At 45.0% G+C, this 24287-nt stretch overlaps 1 protein-coding gene across 1 annotated transcript; it reads left to right on the top strand.

Annotated features, from left to right (window-relative positions):
- Window positions 1-124: 124 nt before the first annotated feature.
- On the top strand, window positions 125-20439 carry LOC129865074 (guanine nucleotide-binding protein G(i) subunit alpha-1). The gene is made up of 9 exons (XM_055937545.1): window positions 125-537; window positions 10192-10234; window positions 10657-10798; window positions 11047-11204; window positions 12346-12474; window positions 14323-14452; window positions 16397-16550; window positions 18414-18634; window positions 19546-20439. Exons 1-8 carry the CDS (start codon window positions 420-422, stop codon window positions 18602-18604), a joined length of 1065 nt encoding a protein of 354 aa, XP_055793520.1. The 5' UTR covers window positions 125-419; the 3' UTR covers window positions 18605-18634; window positions 19546-20439.
- Window positions 20440-24287: the final 3848 nt, after the last annotated feature.

The raw sequence follows: 24287 nt of genomic DNA, 5'->3' as shown, positions 1-24287 counted from the left end.
TTTCCAAAAACCAGAATGTATTGACTCAAAGGTCAGGCTGGTATTTTGACAGAAAAACCTGAAACAGGAAGTATTCGTGTAGCCAACTGGTGGTAATTGTAGTTGAATGAGCAGAGCTCACTGTGGCAGTGAAAGACGGACGCGCTGAGACAGAGAGAGCAATTCGCCGTGGAACTGTTTTCATTTAGAACTATTTATGCCACGAGGAGAGAAATAGCTTACACTGACTGAAAGCATAGGAATATAGTGGTCCTTTTTTTATCTTTAAAAAAAAGTATTAATCCAAGCGACCCGATAGCTTTCACACAAGGGCGTGTGTGGGTCTCGGGGAGCAGCGGCTCGCTTTTTAACCCGTGCATGTTGGTACTGTATATATTTGATATTTTTGCATCACTCGGGTCCGGAGGATTTGCTTGAGGATGGGGTGTACCCTGAGCACGGACGATAAGGCGGCGGTGGAGCGCAGTAAAATGATCGACAGGAATCTGCGGGACGACGGGGAGAAAGCCGCAAGAGAGGTCAAGCTACTGCTTCTCGGTAAGGGAAGTGCTTGTCCTTGCTTTCGTCCCGCAACGTGAAACATTGTGGGACGAAGCAATGGTTATCCGTGAACTTAACTGTAATATTAACTGCGATTGCGACATTAACTAAATGTCAAACGCACTATTTACAGTGATAACGTTATACAATTGGTCTGCATATACAAAATGGCAACAATTGGAATTGAGAATTCTTGCACGATTTCATACAATTCCGGATAACACACAAGCTGTCGTCATCAAATGTAAAACATTGTCAACTTTTACATAGACCTTGAAATCAAAGCACATTGGCGAAATTGGACTACCTAATAAAACAAAAGTTTAAGAACATTTTCCGATTTAGCCTATAAGCAGAACAAAGGTCGTTGTCCACGCTGGCTCATCAGTTCCACCCTTCGGTATGTTATCACCCTTACAGGCAGTTGTAACAAAGTAGCCCCCTTTGTTACGCTTGTTCAGCAACACAAATGGTTTCTCTGGGCCATATTCATTGGCTTAATCCTCCAGCATTTGACACCTTGTCGCCTGTCTGCAGCATTGTGTTTGAATGCTATGTCCAGCTGAGTGCATATGATGTTTCCAATTTGGTAATTGGCCCAGAAACCGTTGGAATAACGAATTGCAATAACTATACTACTATGTTCAAAACATTTGTTTGAGACCTCATCGCCTTTTTTCCTACTTCAGGCATGGATGTATGCTGTTTATGATTCCGCCATTGCTTAGATAAACATATGTCTAAATTAATCTGCTTCTCTCATTGGTTGTTGCAATAGTGGATGGACTTATCTCTGAGTTTAGCCTACTGCTCAATATGTTTTACCTAAAAGCCATTAAAACCGTGGGTATTCCATTGACAAACAAAGGAGCCCATTCCCTGGACAGAAACAAGTGATTTGTTTTTGAAATACTGCTCTATCGTCCACTCCATTGGGGAAGAGAAGGACGGGATGTGTCTTCTCTTTAAATATGGGTATTCTTCACTGATGCCATGAGCAAGAATGGCTGTCCTGAAATGCCTGTAAAACTATAGGCCTGTCGGTGGATGGCTATGAAAGCTTTTGGAGGACGTTGTCCCTGTGTTTTTTGTTTTGATTTCCTGCTATTTTCTTCAGCAAATCAGCATTCAGTGCTCGAACCACCCAGTTTATAAATGGTAAATATCAGCATAAGTTTTATTTGTACTTTTCTAATTACGTTGGTAATCAGTTTCATATTAGCAATAAGGCACTTAGAGGTTTGTGGTGTATGGTTATATGGTATAAGCCTCTTCCTTGTTTAGAGCCTAGGCTACATTCATCTGCAATGCTATGAGTGATGAAACTGATTCGAAGCAAGTCAGGTCCAGTACTATGGTCTTGCTGCAGGCTGCGACTTAGGTCTCCAAATTTTCTTCTGAGTGAAATTATAAAGTTTGTGTAAAGTCAATCCCAGACCTGTGACGTCCAATATTTTGAACTCTTTTGAAAATGGTCTCTCCCAAAATTATTTACTTAACAAAAATATACACACAACATATATTAAGTGACATTTTCCATACACACAAAACGATTTTCTCTTTTCCATAAGCACAAATTGTTTACATCCCTGTTAGTGAGCATTTCTCGTGAGCATTTCTCATTTGCCAAGATAATCCAGCCATCTGATGTGGCATATCAATAAGGTGTATTAAACAGCATGATCACTACACAGGTACACCTTGTGCTGGGGACAATAAAAGGGCACTCTAAAATGTACATTTTTGTCACAACACAATGTCACAGATGTCTCAACTTTTGAGGATGTGTGCAATTGGCATGCTTGACTGCAGGAATGTACACCAGAGCTGTTGCCAGAGAATTTCTCTGCCATACGCTGCTTCCAACATTGTTTTAGATAATTTGGCAGTACATCCAACCGGCCTCACAACTGCAGGCCATGTGTAACCATGACAGCCCAGGCCCTCAACATCTGGCTTCTTCACCTGCGGGATCGTCTGAGACCAGCCACCCGGACAGCTGATGAAACTGTGGGTTTGTACAACAGAAGAATTTCTGCCTAATCTGTCAGAAACCGCCTCAGGGAAGCTCCTCTGCATGCTCGTCATCCTCACCACTTGACCTGACTGCAGTTTCGTGTCGTAACCAACTTCAGTGGGCAAATGCTCACCTTTGATGGTCACTGGCATGCTGGAGAAGTGTGCTCTTCATGGATGAATCCCAGTTTCAACTGTTCCGAGCAGATGGCAGACAGCGTGTATAGCGTTGCGTGGGCGAGCGGTTTGCTGATGTCAACGTTGTGAACAGAGTGCCCCATGGTGGGGTTATGGTATGGGCAGGCCTAAGCTTACGGTCAACGAACACAATTACCTTTTATCAAGGTCAATTTGAATGCACAGAGAACCTGTGACGAGATCCTGAGGCCCGTTGTTGTGTCCTTCATCTGCCACCATCACCTCATGTTTCAGCATGATAATACACGGACCCATGTCACAAGGATCTGTACACAATTCCTGGAAGCTGAAAATGTCCCAGTTTTACCATGGACTGCATACTCACCAGACATATCACCCATTGAGCATGTTTGGGATGCACTGGACTGACGTGTACGGAGGACCGCGTGTTCCAGTTCCCGACAATGTCCAGCAACTTCGCACAGCCAGTGAAGAGGAGTGGGACAAAATTCCACAGGCCACAATCAACAGCTTGATCAACACTATGCGAAGGAGATGTTGCGCTGCATGAGGCAAATAGTGGTCACACCAGATACTGACTGGTTTTCTGATCCACGCCCCTACATTTCTTTTATGCATCTGTGACCAACAGATGCATATCTGTATTCCCAGTCATGTGGAATCCATAGATTAGGGCCTAATGAATTTGTTTCAATGGACTGATTTCCTCATGAACTGTAGCTCAGTAAAATCTTAGAAATTGTTACATTTCTATTTTTGTTCAATGTATCAATAAGAAAAATAAAAGGTCTCCCCCAATATCATACATACCTATACAAAGAGGTGCTATGTTACGTGTTGCTGCTTCGGTTGTTGATCTCGCTCTCCGAGACCGACGTGAGTAAGGTCTTTAATCAGGTAAACAGTCGCAAGGCCACGGGTCAGGACAGTATTCCAGGGCGCGTTGTCAGGGAATGCGTAGATCAGATGGCAGGCATAGTCACAGTAATCTTCAACTTCTCATTGTCCCAGTCTGTAATCCCCATATTTTAAGATGACTTCCATCATTCTGTAATCATGAAGTGCTTTGAGAGGCTGGTTATGGCACACATCAACTCCATCATTCCAGACACCCTAGACCCACTCCAATTTGTATACCACTCAAACAGATCTGGAGATGACGCAATCTCAATTGCATTCCATACTGCCCTCGCCCACCTAGATAAGAGGAATACATACCTAAGAATGCTGTTCATTGACTACAGCTCAGCGTTCAACACCATCGTCCCCTCAAAGCTCATCACCAAGCTTAAGACCCTGAGACTAAACACCTCCCTCTGTAACTGGATCCTGGAGTTCCTGACGGACTGACCCCAGGCTGCCACGCTCACCCTCAACACATGGGCCCCACAGGGGTGTGTGTTTAGTCCCCCCCCCCCCCCGTACTCCCTGTTCTCACACACGACTGCGTGACTCCAACACCAAGTTTGCCGATGACGTGACTGTGGTAGGCCTGATCACCGGTGATGAGGAGACCGCCTACAGGCAGGAGGTCAGTGACCTGGCAGTCTGGTGCAAGGGGACAACAACCTCTCCCTCAACGTCAGGAAGTTGAAAAGGTTTGGCATGGGCCCTCAAATCCTCAAAGTTCTACAGCTGCACCATTGATAGCATCTTGACTAGCTGCGTCACTGCTTGGTATGGCAATAGCACCGCCCTCGATTGCATGGTGCTACAGAGGGTGTTGCAGACAGCCCAGTATATCACAGGGGCCGAGCTCCCTGCCATCCAGAATCTCTATATCAGGCGGTGTGAATGGAAGGTCCGGAAAACCATTAGACTCCAGCCACCCAAGCCATAGACTGTTCTCTCTGCTTCCTCATGGCAAGCGGTACCGGTGCATCAAGTCTGACACCAACAGGCTCCTGAATAGCTTATATCTCCAAGCCATAAAACTGCTAAATAGCTAACCGAATGGATACACAGACTAAATGAATTGACCCCTGTCTATACACACTAACACTCCAACACCATTAACATGCACACACATTTATATGGACTACACACACACTCACATACAATCATAATTTACGCTGCTGCTACTCTTTTTTTTAATGAAAAATAATAATATATCCTGATGATTTGTCATCTTATTCCTAATAGTAATATGGTCATGGTGGTGGCCGTCGGACTTTGTCGGTTGGCAACCAACTTTAAGGTGCATTACCACCACTGACTGGAGTGTGGACCGCGGTTCATCTTTCAATCACCCACGTGGGTATATGCTCCTAAAAACCAATGAGGAGATGGGAGAGGTGGGACTTGCAGCACGTCAAAACTTGAACTTGGTTCGATTTTTCACCTGGCCATGCAGATGTTCGTTGACGCGCGTGAGCAGTTTAGATGAAATGATTGACTAACATGTATTTGTCAATTTATTTTGCAACGCAAGGTCAGCGTGTTAGAGCTTGCAAGAAATTTCCCAGTACTTGTGTGCGTGACATTGAAACCTGTTTGCGTGTTGGCACCCTGACCTGCTTCCTGTGTCAGCCGTTGGTAACCAGGTAACACACCCAGCCTCGTCAGATGACCGTGAGATATGCTAATAGAGGAGCAACAGGAAGGAATGTACTAGATCAGGTCTAAACTCCAACACTCGTTATAAATTGAGGAGGAAGATGTTTGGGTTTCTGTTTGCTTACATATTTAGTCTTTTCTGTTACTATACTTCTGTCACAAAAGTCTCAATTCCTCTCATCTGCCTCCTAGCTCCCCCACTAAACATACTTTGTTTAATTACATCCTGGTCAAGAGGTCACAACCATATCAGTGACGCTGATGGGGCATACATCGGCACAGGCAGCACCTCAGAAACGGTGGTGAATATTAACTACTAAATCACTTCAAGGACACCAACCGTCAAGCATCCATGTTTTACATTGGGTGGCGTTGATGGGCTGTCCATGTCTGTGCTGTGGACTTCATGGGGGGTGGCTTACGGTAGGACGCACACACAAACACAAAACAATTGTTGAATTCTCCAGAAGGAACCTGCATGTAAGCATTTCATTGGCCAGTGTATACCACGTGTATCCTATATGACTAATAAAACTTGACACACACACACAGCATAATGAGCAGTCTGTCAGCGGAGTATACCGGCATCCTGCTGTCAGAGGAACAATCATTCGTATGAGGAGTGCTTTGAATGTTTGGGTGTATGCTGTCAAGTCTGTACAAGCAACATCTTGTCTTTATTAGGCCGACTACACCCAACCACATTGGTGTCGAGAGGTTTCTGTAGGTGGTCTGTGTAACATTTTATGTAAAGCGTTATGGGTAGTACTTTATTTTACAGTACTAATGCTTCCATTTGTATTTCCCGGATGTTTGATAGGAAATCATGTGTCTTTCTTGTACTTCAAATAGTTCAACACATGGTAATTAATTACCTGTTACCAAGTTTGTAGTAATAACTCTCAAATAAACAAACAAGCAATTCCTAGGTTATCACTGTATCTGCTATTTTACCATGTCATTTATCACATCTGGTGAGCTATGTAGGTCTCCTGTAAACTGAGGTTCTTATGAATTATGAGGAATTCAGTAGCTTCCACTTCTCCAGCACCGTCCCGTTAGATCTCCTGCTGTTACTGGTCACTTCCAGTAAAGTATCGGCCTGCATGTAGTTTGTTTCCTAAATCTATTATCCATTGATCTAGATGTGGACAGATGTATCCAGCTGATTTCGCTACATGACTCCCTGATGGGTTAATGCTACTGTAACTTCCTGGGTTCCCTTGTGAGTCACTCACAGGCTCAACAGCTCCCGATGGTAACGAGGGATGGGGACAGCTAATGTGGCACCACTAATGTGGTTCATGGAGAGTGAGCCAGGCCCAGCTGTAAGCCCGTTCAGCCCTGTCCCCTGTCCCTCACTCCTTCTCAGCCCTGTCCCTCGCTGCCTCTCTCCCTCTCAGCCCTGTCCCCTGTCCCTCACTCCCTCTCAGCCCTGTCCCTCACTCCCTCTCAGCCCCGGCCCTCACTCCCTCTCAGCCCCGGCCCTCACTCCTCTCTCTCAGCCCCGGCCCTCACTCCTCTCTCTCAGCCCCGGCCCTCACTCCTCTCTCTCAGCCCCGGCCCTCACTCCTCTCTCTCAGCCCCGGCCCTCACTCCTCTCTCTCAGCCCCGGCCCTCACTCCTCTCTCTCAGCCCCGGCCCTCACTCCTCTCTCTCAGCCCCGGCCCTCACTCCTCTCTCTCAGCCCCGGCCCTCACTCCTCTCTCTCAGCCCCGGCCCTCACTCCTCTCTCTCAGCCCCGGCCCTCACTCCTCTCTCTCAGCCCCGGCCCTCACTCCTCTCTCTCTCTCTTTCCCCCTCTCCCAGAGGACTGTATGCCCTGGCCAGCCTAACTGAACCCCAGGCAGGACGTGCCCTGGTTCTTCTGGTGACCCAGACAGAAAACCCCTCGGCTCATTAGATCTGAAAGCCCTCAACTCCGGGACAGGCAGAGAGACTGAGCTCTGAGAGAGTGGGAGGAACTCCAAAGCGATTCTCCCCACCCTGGTATTATATAAAAGCTCCAACTTAATCATCACTTAAGATTAAAATGCAACAGAGCTGTCATTTGGAATGAAGACTTGATTGTAGCCAATCCTACCACAACTCTTTGTAAAACGTTCCTTCATTGTCGACATGCATGTCCTCTTTACTCTCTGTGGAAAACCACCTTGGGGGAAGTTCTAGGAGAGATGGGTTGGATGGTTGGTGGCATTTAGAAGTACTGTTCTGTAAACGGCCATTTTTTTGTTTGCAGGCCTCAACAATTTTTCTTAAAATAGTATTTTCCCAACCGCCAGAAAGCAGCTGCCTCGCTGTGGTTTTGGTCTGCCTCTTTGATGGGTGTATCAAATTGTGGGTGGGTAACATGACTCGGTCTGTCCCAGCCCATGAGGTCCACTTTTCAGCCTTTGCTTTCTTTAATGGCCCATGTGGCTCAAATCAGGGCCATTAGACTTTAGTGATGTAATAGGGGTGTGGCCCCACCCCAGTAACTTTAGAGTTGAAGGACAGAGCAAGGTCAGTCAGTCCAGACTGGAGCGTTTGTTTGCCTTACTTAAAGAAATGTCATAAGGGAACAGTACCTTGGAGATTATCATTCAATAATTATTCCTATGACTTGCTAGTGTACATTTTGTTGACCCTATGCACGGTTTTGTGTTCCATTGACAAATCAAGTGTGTGTCGGTCAGACAGTAAAACATATCTAGAGGGAGGGTACAGTGAACACACAACAGCCTGTAAAGAGGGTATGTTTATTCTAGATTGAGAGGCAGCCAGCCAGTGTGTGGTAGGGAGTAGAATGTTGTGTTGTGTCGCTGCCTTGGCACTGAGGCCCTTAGCAGAAGGAGGGAGGTGACTTTACCTGCTGCCAATGCTGTGTGTCTGTGTGCGTGCACGTGTGTGTTACAGTGCACGTGTGTCTGCTGTCTCGTAGTCCCTCTTGGGTTCTTAGTGGCACATGTGACTGTTTGGCTCCGGAGCAATGAGACATGTTAGTCCTCCTCTCTGGGGCCAGGGCCACAGCAGTGACATGTAATTAAAACAATTTGTCCTCTGGTGAAAGCCATTCCAATTAGGCTGAACAGTAGGAGGTACCTGCCTGGGGTGCACACTGTTAAAACACACACATTCTCACACACTCACTCTGTATCAGCATGCTCTAAGGCTCTGGAGAAAGGCTTGTCCACAGGGATTCACTTCTACATGTTGGTTTCAGGTTCTCTTCTGCGTTAGGGAAAGTTCCACGCCCCTACGTTTCACTTGCCACAGCGAGAAGCCCTGACGTGGTGTGTGTGTGTGGCGTGCATGTGCTCGTTGTCTTGCTGTAATGCAATACTAGCTGGGTCTTGCGAGATGGGAAGATTGGGTGTTACAGAACTAGCTTCCTCCTGACAACTCAGATGGGTGTTAGTATTGCCTGGACAGTTCTGAATAAACAGTAAAGAATTTTAATCACACTAGTAACAACAACATTGTATTATAATGTTATATACTACTTTGGTAGTTGCATTTAGACTGACATGGCTACAGTTCCCCTTCTGACCGTGTTTATTGTGTCCGAGCCGAGCCCACGGAACAAGTGAAAACAACATGTTTGTTTTCAGGGACAACCCATATTTCCCAGTAGCCTGACTGTCCCTGAGTGGAAAAACCCACCGGTGGACATTATGTCGAGGAGGGGCCTGGCTTAGTCAATCTCCATGACACATCCTCTACTTATGTGTTATGGGGACATTGCGTGCAGTTTGGGGACATTTGCCTATCAATAATACATGCCCGGCTATGGAGATCAGCCATCACTACACAACCACCCCTAATCCTCCTCAGGTGACCGTGTGGCGAGCGCTGAGATGTCTTTGGTAACGAATCCGGTTGCCATGGCAGTGTGACGGAGGCACGGAGCCCCTAGCAGCAGCCAGGCCCAAGCAACGCTTATTCTGTGTTCCCTGCCTCTGTCATAGGAGTAGTGCCATGTCAATCTCCTCTCCGCCTCACACTCATTGGCTGCTAGCTTTAGTGTCCACCCTCCCGGCTCTTGTCCTCATGTGTGAGTGGTTTACACAGCCTATCAGTCAGTAATGTGTAATTCAATATAGAAGGCTTGTACCATCTTGAAGTAACACAATATGTGCTCATAGGCCCTTTAAGGAAAACACTGGTTACAACTGGTGGTATATCAGAGCTGACAACTAACTCATGTAATGTACAAAGACCCAATGACCAGATATTAACTGGCTGATAGCAGCGTTGTGTTGATGGTGTGTTAGTGGTTTCTGGAAACTACTGCAGGCTGCATGCTTCACTGCTGTTAATGTAGATGAGGAGGAATGTACTGCCTGTGATTTGGCCTTTGCAATAATACTGAGGACCATAATGTATTCACCTCTGTCCCTTCACTGTACTCCCATCCCAACGCACACACTCACTCATCACTCTGCACTCTCTGAATGTTACTGTGTTTTGCTATGGTGCTGCTCATTCAGTCTTGCGACGCTGCCTGAGATGGGTCATTGGTTCCTGCTGCAGTAGGTAGTTCCATAATGCTGTGTTAGTGCTGCTGTTGAAATGTGCCGATAAAGGGAGAGGTGGGGAGGGTCTGTATCGACCGGACGGCTGCAGAGCGACGCTTTGGGTCAGAGACGTCAATACAGAAACACAGGAAGGGAAATGAACAGTGTGTTTGACCACCTCAGGGTTCTCCACTATGGTCCATTTCAAAAGGGGTTGGATAATGGCCTGTAATGAGTAGCTCTTTACAATTGACTTTTCTTTTTCAGTATGTCAGTGTAATCCCATACCAGGCAATATAAATTATGGTCAGTGTTGGCTTCAAATTCCACTGCAGATTCGGAACACATCGCTCTTATTGCATAATTGCAATTAGTTAAATTATAGGCTTTGACTGGTTTGGTAAATGTGTTCTCTCTCTCTCAGGTGCTGGTGAGTCGGGGAAGAGCACAATAGTCAAGCAGATGAAGTGAGTATATCCTTCCATTCTTCCAGATGCAATATCTGCCACACAATCAAAACAAAGCATTGTTTTTGCCCTTCTGTGGGGACAGTTCTCAGAAATGAGTCATTGTTATTGTCCTCGTGCCCCATTCAATTCAGATGCTGTAAACATTGTTACCTGGATAGTGTTGTTATCAATGTTCGCTTTTTCTCCCCTGTCATTTTATGATGGAAAGGTTGCCATTGTGTTGGGGATTATTGGTCTGCTATTTTTCGGTCTTATTTTTTGCTGTTAATAAAAATGAACTTGTTCTCAAAAACAGAAAGTGTTTCTCCTTGTGACTGACTGATGTTGCTCAATGTTCCTCATGGTGACTGACTGTGTCGTGTTGCTCCGTGTTCCTCATGATGGTTGACTGTAGTTGTGTCCTCTGTCCCGTGTGTCAGGATCATCCACGAGGCAGGCTACTCGGAGGAGGAGTGTAAACAGTACAGGGCTGTGGTCTACAGCAACACCATCCAGTCCATCATCGCCGTCATCCGAGCCATGGGACGACTCAAGATCGACTTTGGAGATGCCTCCAGAGCCGTGAGTGGGCTAGACATGATGATGATGATGATGATGATGGATTGCATTTATCAAAGCCTTCTGACTAAAACTATAAACACACATAAACATAAACAACTATAAACACACCCAATCACATGCCCAACACTGATGCCATGGCAGTATTATTAATGATGGTTATGATGGTAGGGATGCTTTTCACAGTGGAACTGATGGTGACGGTTTGATGGTAATAGTGATGGTTGTACTGACGGACTGCTCTCTCCCAGGATGATGCGAGACAGCTGTTTGTGCTGGCGGGGTCGGCAGAGGAAGGCTTCATGACGGCGGAGCTGGCCGGGGTCATCAAACGCCTGTGGAAGGACGGGGGGGTACAGGCCTGCTTCAGCCGCTCACGAGAGTACCAGCTCAACGACTCTGCAGCATAGTGGGTCACACACACACACACACACACACCACCTTGTTCTGCTCACACAGTCTGCTCAGCTTGGTCTGATACACACACACACACACAGCTCCTGCAGTTCCTCTTCCTCCCTAATTCTCTTCTGCTGGAAGTAAATACATTCTCATTCCTCTGCGATAACCAAAGGCCTTGAGCAGTCCATTTATTACAGATGCCCGCCCACTCTCTGGCAGACATCTCTACTGCCTACAGTCCAGTCCGCTTGGTGTTTCAACCTTGAGTGAGACTGTCAATATTTGTTTTGTGTGGGGGTGTCACCCCTGTAGCAGGACTGTAACACGCAGGCTGCAGCGTGTCTGCTGAGTCCTTGACCTTAGCATTTAGCTCATGTAGCTGTCTAACAGCAGATTGGCCAGGGGTGTTGTGGTTACCAAACCCTGGTAGCAAAACACCACAGACAGCAGAGCTAGAAAACATGTCCAAATCCCTCTGTCAGTGGGCAGCGTTGGAGCTCAACTCCCTCGATTCAGTTGTTCTTTTTCTGAAGTGATTGTTCTTTTTTCGTCCGCATTGTGCCACAGCCTTTCCATAAGCCAGTGAAGTCACCAGAGGGGCAGCCCCTGCGGTGTGCCATGAGAAACCCCTCCACCTTGTTTTGGAACGGAACAGCTGCTGGCCATTTCCAAATCAATACCCAGAATCCTTTTGGCCAGGGCTACCACACACACAGAGCGAGACACAGACCAGCGTCACGTAGCCTGCCGACCGGCCTCTACAGCGAGGCTGCTGACACCGATCTCTGCTGTTTGTTTGGGTTAAAACACCAGTGCTGCTGAGTCGTGTGTAATTACTGCTGCCGTAATCTTTTGGAAGAGTAATACAGGGTAGGCTGTTTGAGCTAGGGGGGTGTATTTGTGGAAATATTGGATGAGGGACCATTCTGAGGCAACAGAAGGGGGGCACTGATAGTGTGGAAGAGAGTGGAAAAAATGTCACTCGTTTTTTCCAGTTCAAGATATCGAAGCAGACATGGTTCATGGCCAAACAAGATCTGTTTATTATTTGAATAGCTTATTGTCCTATTGTTCCATTGAAGTATGTGTATTGGATGCATTGACTCCCATCTAAACATTCTCTCTCTCTCTCCCCCTCCCTTCTCCAGTTACTTAAACGATTTGGACAGGATATCCCAAGCCACCTATATCCCGACCCAGCAGGATGTCCTGAGGACTAGAGTCAAAACCACAGGCATTGTGGAGACACATTTCACCTTCAAGGACCTCCACTTTAAGTGAGCACTTCCTCCAAATCCCTTTTTAAGTGTAGTCATATTCCCTACTTTAAATAGGATAACTCAATCTACTTCCCTACTGTGTGTATTGAATCACTCAAACCCATAGACATGTCCTTAGTCCAGTGGTTTCATTATGACTGGATGACAGAGCTGACCATACCACATCAGCAGTGAATCATATCTGTTCTAGTGTTCCATTGGCTGATGCCAGAGAGGAAAGGGGAACGATTGGCTCACTGGTCAATACCCATATTTCCAGTGTTGGGGATTAGTGAACTACATGTAGTTCAACTAGTAATTGAACTGCATTTTACAGTAGCTTGGTGGTAGTTCAACTAAATTCAAATCTAGGTAGTGTTTTCAGTAGTGAACTGTTTTACCATGTAGTGGTGTGGCTAACTACTGGAATTACACACTACTTCTTTACCATGTAGCGGTGTAGCTAACTACTGGAACTGCACACTACTTCTTTACCATGTAGTGGTGTAACTGACTACTGGAACTACACACTACTTCTTTACCATGTAGTGGTGTAGCTGACTACTGGAACTACACACTACTTCTTTACCATATAGTGGTGTAGCTAACTACTGGAACTACACACTACTTCTTTACCATGTAGTGGTGTAGCTAACTACTGGAACTGCACACTACTTCTTTACCATGTAGTGGTGTAGCTAACTACTGGAACTACACACTACTTCTTTACCATGTAGTGGTGTAGCTGACTACTGGAACTACACACTACTTCTTTACCATGTAGTGGTGTAGCTGACTACTGGAACTACACACTACTTCTTTACCATGTAGTGGTGTAGCTGACTACTGGAACTACACACTACTTCTTTACCATGTAGCGGTGTAGCTAACTACTGGAACTGCACTACTTCTTTACCATGTAGTGGTGTAGCTGACTACTGGAACTACACACTACTTCTTTACCATGTAGCGGTGTAGCTAACTACTGGAACTGCACACTACTTCTTTTGCACAAAAAATATCATACCTGCCTAATTGTCACTTGAAACCGTTTTTGTGTTAAATTGGCTAAATTACACAGTCAAAGTAACTTAAGTTAAGTAAACTATATTTTCCTTAATGGTAGCATTAGTGTAGCTTAACTTCTTCCAGTGTGAAGTAATCGGTAGCTTGCTAAACTATATTTTCAGAGTAGCTTCCCCAACACTGCATATTTAGTTGTTTTATCACGTCTGTCCCCCACTCCACGTCCTATTCGAATAGCAAGCCCTTTAAAAATGCTCGTTCTCAACAGTTTGTTCAGCCAAGCCACTCAGTGCAACTCAGCAGAGAGAACTATGTGGAGCCATTCCAACGCAAACCATATCTAAGTACATTAGAGCCCCACAGCCGTCTGTTCCAATGGGTGAAAACTGGCTCACAAAGTGGGGGACATTGTTAGGGCTTGTTCCCTTGGGTTGCGTTAATGGGTTATACAGCTCAAAGTGCAAATTGGTAAGGGTATAAACAAGAATATGTTATTTAAAATACAAAAACATTACATTTAACAAAGTGTATCCATTTATACCCTACAAAAAATTATACCCTACTTTCTAAATATTTTATTCTGTGTTGAACATTTCTACTGTATACCATCTCTCCACAACACAGAAAAGCCTCCAAAAAAAGAAAAATGCATGTATTCTCTGTCATTTCCACCTGGTGGCCTGTTTAACCATCTAACACTTAAACCCAGAGCCCTAGGCCACAGCTCTATGTTTTCTCTAGTGGCCAATGGCCAATAAAGTTGTTTGTCCTGTGTGTGACATGCATGGAAACATCCTCCATTTACATTGTCTGGTGCATTATCCGCCACTTCCTCCTCAGGATGTTTGATGTTGGAGGTCAGAGGTCAGAGAGGAAGAAGTGGATCCACTGCTTCGAGGGTGTCACTGCCATCATCTTCTGTGTGGCGCTCAGCGACTATGATCTGGTGCTGGCTGAAGATGAGGAGATGGTGAGTTCCTGTCCAACGATGGACATTACATAAGAGTACCGTACATGGACAGTACCAGTCAAAAGTTTGGAAACACCTACTCATTCAAGTGTTTTTTTATTTTTACTATTTTCTACATTGTAGAATAATAGTGAAGACATCAAAACTATGAAATAACACATGGAATCATGTAGTAACCAAGAAAGTGTTAAACAAATTAAAATATATTTTAGATTCTTCAAAGTAGCCACCCTTTGCCTTGATAACAGCTTTGTACACGCTTGGCATTCTCTCAACCAGCTTCACCTGGAATGCAATTCCAACAGTCTTGAAGGAGTTCCCACATACGCTGAGCACTTGTTGGCTGCTTTTTCTTCACTCTGCGGTCCAACTCATCCCAAACCATCTCAATTGGGTTGAGGTTGGGTGATCTGATGCAGCACTCCATCACTCTCCTTCTTAGTCAAATAGCCCTTACAGAGCCTGGAGGTGTTGTGTTATTGTCCTGTTGAAAAACAAATGATAGTCCCACTAAGCGCGAACCAGATGGGATGGCGTATCCCTGCAGAATGCTCTGGTAGCCATGCTGGTTAAGTGTGCCTTGAATTCTAAATAAATCACTGACGGTGTCACCAGCAAAGCACCCCCACACAATCGCATCACCTCCTCCATGCTTCATGGTGGAAACCACACATGCGGAGGTCATCCGTTCACCTACTCTGCGTCTCACAAAGACACGGCGGTTGGAACCAAACATCTCAAATTTGGACTCATCAGACCAAAGGACAGATTTCCACCGGTCTGATGTCCATTGCTCGTGTCTCTTGGCCCAAGCAAGTCTATTCTAATTGGTGTCCTTTAGTAGTGGTTTCTTTGCAGCAATTCGACCATGAAGGCCTGAATTCACGCAGTCTCCTCTGAACAGTTGATGTTGAGATGTGTCTGTTACTTGAACTCTGTGAAGCATTTATTTGGGCTGCAATTTCTGAGGCTGATAACTCTAATGAACTTATCCTCTGCAGCAGAGGTAACTCTGCGTCTTCCTTTCCTGTGGCAGTTTCATCATAGCATTTGATGTTTTTTGCGACTGCACTTGAAGAAACTTTCAAAGTTCTTGAACTTTCACGGATTGACTTACCTTCATGTCTTAAATGAATGATGGACTATCATTTCTCTTTGCTTATTTGAGTTGTTCTTGCCATAATATGGAATTGGTCTTTTATCAAATAGGGCTATCTTCTGTATACCACCCCTACTTTGTCACAACACAACTGATTGGCTCAAACGCATTAAGAAGGAAAGAAATTCCACAAACTAACTTTTAACAAGCCAAACCTGTTAATTGAAATGCATTCCAGGTGACTACCTCATGAAGCTGGTTGAGAGAATGCCAAGTGTGCAAAACTGTCAAGGAAAAAAGTGGCTACTTTGAAAAATATAAAATATATTTTGATTTGTTGAAGATTGTTTTGGTTACTATATATACTATATGTACTATATATACTATACTACTATATTATTCCATATGTGTTATTTCATAGTTTTGATCTCTTCACTATTATTCCATAAAGCTAACTCTGGAATGAGTAGTGTGTCCAAACTTTTGACTACTGTATATCTGTATGAAACCAGCCAAATCCTGAACAAAAAATCGTTCTCAATATAATATTTACATTGAACATGCATTTTAGTGCTGGACTAAGCTTCATTCTGGGTCTGTGAAACTGTCTCTACGAGTCCAAACATGTTTCTGAGTATATCTCGATAGTCTAAAGAGGCATTCTCTCCTCAACTCCTTTCCTTCATCTGTACTGATCTGAAAACATAGGATAAATCAATATGGTGGACGTCCTAGCAGGTGTTTTGCTTTCACCTGTCCGTTTTTCCACATCAGTGCAGATGAAGGCCTGTAGCTCGAAGCCCCACAAAAGCTATTGTCCAATGTTGCCCTTCTTCTCTCCCCAGAACCGGATGCATGAGAGCATGAAGCTGTTTGACTCCATCTGCAACAACAAGTGGTTCACAGACACCTCAATCATCCTCTTCCTTAACAAGAAAGACCTGTTTGAGGAGAAGATCAAGAAGAGTCCTCTAACTATCTGTTACCCAGAATACGCAGGTACAGTAACACAGCCAACCAGCCATGGTAGACTGTTTTATAGAATGATTGCGGATAACTGAATTGTGTGTGACTTATCGCTGGAGTTTTCTGTACATTTTCAATGATTTCTTTCAGTTGCACACCTGAACACATATAATTGAATTTCTACATGAGTGGAAAGAGGATCTCATATAAACATATAGCGCTGGTAATATACTGTAGTTACTGAACATATGCATATTGTATGTTCCACCGCATCAGTGTTGTAACAGGAGACATCAGACATGTTCAACAGACATGTTCAACAGACATGTTCAACAGACATGAGTCACTTCTACCTTTTTTTTTTTTTTTTTTTTTTTAAGATTTGGGTATGTCATTTTAGGCGAATATTGGAAAAAAAGGGGGCTATCCCTAAGAACTTCACAGATCTTCATTGTAAAGGGTTTAAACACTTTCCCATGTTTTTCAATGAACCATAAACAGTTAATGAACATGCACCTGTGGAACGGTCACTAAGACACTAACAGCTTACAGACTGTAGGCAGTTAAGGTCACAGTTATGAAAACTTAGGACACTAAAGAGGCCTTTCTACTGACTCTGAAAAACACCAAAATAAAGATGCCCAGGGTCCCTGCTCATCTGTGTGAACGTGCCTTAGGCATGCTGCAAGGAGGCATGAGGACTGCAGATGTGGCCAGGGCAATAAATTGCAATGTCCGTACTGTGAGACGCCTAAGACAGCACTACAGGGAGACAGGACGGACAGCTTATCGTCCTCGCAGTGGCAGACCACGTACAACACCTGCACAGGATCGATAAATCCGAACGTCACACCTGCAGGACAGGTACAGGATGGCGGCAACAACTGCTCGAGTTACACCAGGAACGCACAATCCCTCTATCAGTGCTCAGACTGACCGCACGCAATAGGCTGAGAGAGGCTGGACTGAGGGCTTGTAGGCCTGTTGTAAGGCAGGTCCTCACCAGACATCACCGGCAACAACGCCGCCTACGGGCACAAACCCACCGACGCTGGACCAGACATGACTGGCAAAAAGTGCTCTTCTCTGACGAGTCGCGGTTTTGTCTCACCAGGGTTTATAGTCGGATTTGCGTTTATCGTCAAAGGAATGAGCGTTACACCGTGGCCTGTACTCTGGAGCGGGATCGAGGTGGAGGGTCTGTCATGGTCTGGGGGTGGTGTGTCACAGCATCATCGGACTGAGCTTGTTGTCATTGCAGGCAATCTCAACGCTGTGCGTTACAGGGAAGACATCCTCCTCCCTTATGTCGTACCCTTCCTGCAGGGTCATCCTGACATGACCCTCCAGCATGACAATGCCACCAGCCATACTGCTCGTTCTGTGCGTTATTTCCTGCAAGACAGGAATGTTAGTGTTCTGCCATGGCCAGCGAAGAGCCCGGATCTCAATCCCATTGAGCACGTCTGGGTCCTGTTGGATCGGAGGGTGAGGGCTAGGGCCATTCCCCCCAGGAATGTCCGGGGACTTGCTGGTGCCTTGGTGGAAGAGTGGGGTAACATCTCACAGCAAGAACTGCCAAATCTGGTGCAGTCCATGAGGAGGAGATTAACTGCAGTACTTAATGCAGCTGGTGGCCACACCAGATACTGACTGTTACTTTTGATTTTGACCCCTCCCCCTTTGTTCAGATATTATACACATGTTAAGTTAGCTAAAAATAAATGCAGTGAGGATGTTTCTTTGATGCACTGTCTTGCACTTCAGTTGAATTCTCACTTCGTCTCCTATTGACATCAATTCATGACATAGTGATAATGCCTGAAGTAGAGGCTGGGATTACGCCTTATGAGGAAAGTCATTAGAAATGTGGGGGTTTTCTTGTCTTGCGGCCAGGCTCCAACACATACGAGGAAGCTGCGGCCTACATCCAGTGTCAGTTTGAGGACCTGAACAAGAGGAAGGACACCAAGGAGATCTACACCCACTTCACCTGCGCCACCGACACCAAGAACGTGCAGTTTGTTTTCGACGCCGTCACTGACGTCATCATCAAGAACAACCTGAAGGATTGTGGGCTCTTCTAAGACCTGGATTTGATCGATGGAAGATTTCTGGTGAGCGCACCTTTTTTTCCGTTCCCTTTCTCCATCAATCTTTCCCTCTCTCTCCCTTCTCATCGCTTCTCCTTGTGCAACATAGCCCTGCCCACGCACTGCAGACCTGTGAACTTGTGTTCGTATGTGTAAAGTGCTGGGGGATCGATGTTGGGGCTACATGGTTGAGGGCGCATGTCTGACTGGTGGCTGCCATGAGTGCTCACAGTGCCAGTGTTGAGGACTTACAAACATAACGTATGCTCAATCCACAGCGAGCTTCAAATGTCGCAGCCACCAGTTCGATAGCTCAAACGGTTGGTACGTTGTCAAGGTGGGAGTCACGTGTGTTTGCGAAGCAGAGGATCACTGGTTCGAGCCCAGTATGGGGACAGGGAGAGTGGAGGAAGCCAAACTGTTAGCAGCACACTGAGATCCGTTACACAAGCATGCTGCAGTTATAGCCAAGGCCGGTTTCGGGAAGGCTGCACGGTATTATCCACATAGTCAGTATGCTAAACTAGTATGCTAGCTTTCCCAGATGGTGAAAGTTATCCACAGGAGCTCTTGTTGTCGTGTGTATCTCCACCTCCTGACGACTGGCATCCAACTTCAAACGTTTTAAAATCAGTTGACGTATTTGATTTGTTCCAAGTTGCGCTGCTTCCAGGCTGCCTCAGATGCAGTTTAACCCTTTCATGATCAAACGCTTGTTAAATCTAATCAGCTCAAATCAAGGCCCTCTTCATTCGGGAGCCTAATTAAATGTTCTGCTCCATTAAGATGTTTGGGAGATGATCATTTCATGGTCAAACAATATTTTAAGGATATTTGAATGGAACGGCCTTTTGTACCCCCAAGCATACAATAATATCTAATGGTGTCTATTTATCTCTCACTCTTTCTCTATTTCTCACTCTTTCTCTCTCTAGGCGGTGAAAAGCCAGCATAATGTGCGTTTTCGGGGAGAAGTTCACAAGAATCTGAGTGGGGAGAATCAATTATGGACCATTGCTGTACTATATGCCACTTTTAACGGATTTATTTATGTTTTTGTCTTGGAACATTTTGAATTAGCGTTAAAACATTTGTGTTGGATGTTTGTGTCGTTGTAAAATCATTTTCACACTTTTTTCTTTTTTGGAAGAGCAAGCTTGTTTTATTTAGTTTGTTCCTTTTTTAAGCCCTCTCTGGAAAAGGAAGCTTGCCTTTTGGTGAAAATATAAATTTTCTCTCTCCCCAATTGTTAGGGGAAAAGGATTTTATTTGAGCTCATGTCCTTTTTCTCTGCAGTCACTGACCAAATTGCAACAAAAAAAACATTTGCCAGCTGAAATCGTTCCAACATAAAAGGTGAAACGTTTCCTGAGGGATATTAACAATCTTTTGTGCACATTCCCAACCAATTTAGTGGCGAGATTCCCCGTGGTCCAAAGGTGTGTATGTGTGTCTCGATGGTGACCAACACAGCCCTGCCCACAGGCTGTCCCATACTGACAAAGGGATGTGGTTTTTAACAGTACACCATATCCAATATGAACCCTAGCTAGGTCAAGGAGCTTACGTTATGCTGTGGAATTACAGAATAGGAGTCATACAGAATCGGAGTCAAATTTTACTGTATATTTTAAGATTTATTTAAGGTGGCTTCGGGGACCTTGTCTCTGCGATCACTGCAGAATCACAATTGTAAAGTAAAAATGGATGGGGAACAAACGCATGGTTATTGTCTGTAACCAGCCACAGCTGTTTGTGTGTTCTCCAACAGACGGGGAGCCTTTGTACACTCATTCCCTTATTTTGCTAATAAAACCCTTTACAAACCATTCAGTGAACCTGGCGTCTTCAGTGCTCTCCTGAGTTAGTTGGTGAAAAGGGGGAGGGAGTCAACTTACTGCAGGTGAGTTTGAGCATTTCCTCTAGTCACCCTCATCTATTCATCCTTATGTCATGTAGTCACCCTCATCTATTCATCCTTATGTCATGTAGTCACCCTCATCTATTCATCCTTATGTCATGTAGTCACCCTCATCTATTCATCCTTATGTCATGTAGTCACCCTCATCTATTCATCTTTATGTCATGTAGTCATCCTTATGTCATCATTGTTATGTCTTACAAGACTGTTTCTTTATGCCATATTGATGTCACACTGGCTGCCATATCCAGTTAGCTGGGGAAACCCCAAAATGAATCCTTCTGTTTCACTTTTGTTTTACTTCACATGGTGTGACACACTTCACTGTGAAACAGTGGTATAACGGGAGTGATTTTTCCACAATGCTAATTCCCAGTGTCTTTATTCCTTAACTTTTAGTAGTGTAACATTTTTGAAATTCAAGTGTTTCTTGAGTGGTTGGCACAAACACATATAAAACACGTCAGATTATAGTGTGTGTGATCAAGGAAACTGACAAACAATTCTCTTTGTCTCAAAATGATTCTCCTCCGGTGGCATTTCCCTGTCTGTTTGAATATACAGCTGTCTGGAGTGTGGCACTCCTGTTGTTTGTTGAATGATTGACAGCCTGTTGTCATTGGGTTGTGGGTGACTTGAGGAGAGGCAGAGTCTGGTCAGTGGCCATGGTGACATGTTTAGTCATAGTGATTTTTTTTTTAAATCTCGTTCCTCTAATCTCATTAGCCAGATTACCCTGCAGGGCTATCGTTGTTTTGGGTTTTCGGGGGAAACAAAATGCATTCATGTAGTTTACAGGTTCTTTATAACCTCCTCTATGGTGGGATCTCCTCAGTAACCTCCCACTGGGGGCACACTGGTTGAATCAACATTGTGTGTGAGACACACCTACTCAGTTTCCATATCGTGTGAACTTGTTAACCTTAACTGACATATTTGTATTGGTCATAGATGTTATCCCAGAAACACTGTTTGCAATGTAAATGAGTTAGCACTATACATAGGCAGAGACCACTACTGTCCACTTCTGTGACACGCTCTTGTGCCTTCCCAAGTCAGATCTGAGCCACCTCAGGCGATCCCAATGAGGCGTTGGACTGGCACAGATGCCCGTTAGCAGCCACACACGCCTTTAACGCTGTAGAGCATTAACTGCTTCCTCCATACATCCCTGGCCAGATTGTCTTCCACCCGGGGATCTCCATTCTCTAAGAACTTTCTAAGGACTGGGTTGGGCACCATAGTTTGCATAATGTGTGCACATGATAGACACGCTGATTTGCATCTATAGATGTGTGCACATCCCTGTGGCAGCGTGTCTGTACGCTAAAGCTACATTTGCATAGTTTGGCTGTCATTACAATATGACAGAGGAGGGAGAGACAGATGTGTGACGGACGGAGGGAGGAAGATGTATTTATGTGAAGCTGGGCTCAGGGATTTGGCTCCCATGGGCGCCACGGTTGGCGGGAGATATTTATAGCACCCCCGCAGCAGCTTCGGTGTGAAACACTGTAAAACAATAGTGACACTGTTAATGAATGGGTAACGCTGAAGAGCAGAGGGAGGTTGTGTGTGTGTGTGTGACAGAACAATGGACACATTATTCCTGTGCTGCCTGGAACTGTACAGCGTTGACTCTTTGTTTACTGTGTCTGGCATCTCTGTATGAAGCAGCCGGCCGCAGGAGGGAGAAGACAGGCTTATCTGTGGGATCTGGTCCCGGTGGTGGTTGTGTTGGACCGGCCACGTAGTTAAACTAGCCACATTTTGTCTGTCTGGCTGCCACCTCCAAGTCACTATGGGATGCTGTATTCACTCGCACGTACAGACACACACACTCTGCAATATTTTGCTTTCAGTCTACCTTTGTAGACACATTCACCTTCATGGATGGGGAGCACCAACACACACTTCTGCATGTCCATATACAGCACAGCTGATTGGAGACTATAGTCAGTGCACAGTATCAGTGTGGCTATTAGCAATTCAAAACCAGTTAAGATACTATATGATACACCACTGAAGCTGTGACATGAGAAGGATAAATTGATCAATGTCACTTTCCAACGCCTGGAAACTGTCCACAGCTGACCAACCCTGGTCTTACCAGTTCTCCTGTTATTACCAATCAGAGGATCTGTTGATATTGTGTATGGATGTTCTCTCTTTCTGTAGCATTGTGGTGTGTGTGTGTGTGTGTGTGTGTGTGTGTGTGAGACAGTGTTTCCCTGAAGGATTTTAGTTTTTTCACAGATGTGGCATAGTTTTAGCGTGGCAGTCAATCAATTAGCCATGTCAGGAAAATAAATGTTGATTGGGAAGTTAGTCTAGCCAGCTGTCTATTTTTGTAGTAATCATGGCCGACTACCGACCAGGCACACAGGGCACGTGCCCAGGGACCCTGACCTCCACGGGGTCCCCCATTTTTTTGATTTTGTTAGTCACTCTCACTTGGATATCATTAACATGGCATTAGTCATGGCATGATGTGTAGAATTGCAGGGAATTAGCTTTAAAACTGAAAGCATTTCTCCACCCCACAAAAATGATTTTTAATGGGAATCAATTGTTTGGTCCCCACAATGATAGTTAAACAAACGTGTGATATCAACATACTACTTTATCTGTGTGTTACTATACAGCCTTTGGTTATGCTCCTTGCTTATCTTTTTTTCCCCAGCCCCCCCACAACACGTCACCTGATCTTTGTTGCTTTCATCTTCGTCCTCTCCCCGTGATGTCATCGAAGCTGGGCTCCATGGCAACAGGCAGAGATATTCCTTTAGACAGGCATCTCCTTCAGCTCAGTGGAGAACAGACGTGTTATAAATAGCTCCTGATGTTTCTATGTGTTTGGAAATGATGGGACGTAAGACGCCGTCGTTCGTCACTGAGCTATTTTCTGCATATTGAACATTGGGCCTTTGTGACGAAGCGGTCATGTGATTCTACGGGGCAAATTGAAGAATGACGCCGACCCAAGATTTAGTAAAAAAAAGATTTTTATTATTTTTTATTATCAATGACAGCACGTCTCCTTAAGTAGAGTGTATGCATTGAGCCAAGAAAAGTGCTTCACGTAATCGTTACAACAGCATTAAGCAATGTTGTCATTTCTAACTTTTTTATTCCGCTTTTTTCCAGTTCTTTTTCCAGTTCTCGTTCATTCTCTCCCGTCCTTGACTGCTATGTGATAATGCTTCATTTAGTTTGATGCAGAAACACCAACAGATTCACTGATCACTTCTCCACTGCAGTGTGTGCCTAAATCTAGTAATGCGTGTGTACTACACTATGCCACCACCACCCACATCAAATCCATAACACAAGCGCGTGTGTGATAAAGAACCCGTCTTCTCCACAGGCCTCGGTACAGAGAGCCCAGGGACCCAGATGTGTTTGGAACAGTTCCAGCTCTCACACCCCATCCACTCCTTGCTGCAGCCTGAACAATAGTCCAGGGAGAGTTAGCTCTCTCTGTGCTTTGATGTAAAATGCCTGGGATTAAACAGCCTTTGCAGACTCTTAACATTCCTGTGTGCCCACTGCCTGGGCTGACCAACAACCCATACCATACTAAGCTACTATGGCCTATTTATTGCCTTACCTCCTCATGCCATTTGCACACACTGTATATCAACCTATTTTTTTTTCTATTGTGTTATTGACTGTATGCTTGTTTATTCCATGTGTAACTCTGTGTTGTTTGTGTCGCACTGCTTTGCTTTATCTTGGCCAGGTCGCAGTTGTAAA

Source organism: Salvelinus fontinalis, chromosome 11 (assembly GCF_029448725.1).
Source record: "Salvelinus fontinalis isolate EN_2023a chromosome 11, ASM2944872v1, whole genome shotgun sequence".
Taxonomy (NCBI): domain Eukaryota; kingdom Metazoa; phylum Chordata; class Actinopteri; order Salmoniformes; family Salmonidae; genus Salvelinus; species Salvelinus fontinalis.
Note: the sequence above shows the minus strand (reverse complement) of the source record. Positions and strands in the feature narration are given on the sequence as shown.

Excerpts from the sequence above, each read along its gene's own strand:
- LOC129865074 (XM_055937545.1), top strand. The coding sequence starts at position 420 with ATGGGGTGTACCCTGAGCACGGACGATAAGGCGGCGGTGGAGCGCAGT. Across the intron at positions 10,235-10,656 it reads ACAATAGTCAAGCAGATGAA|GATCATCCACGAGGCAGGCT; the intron begins GTGAGTATATCC and ends CCCGTGTGTCAG. Across the intron at positions 10,799-11,046 it reads TTGGAGATGCCTCCAGAGCC|GATGATGCGAGACAGCTGTT; the intron begins GTGAGTGGGCTA and ends GCTCTCTCCCAG.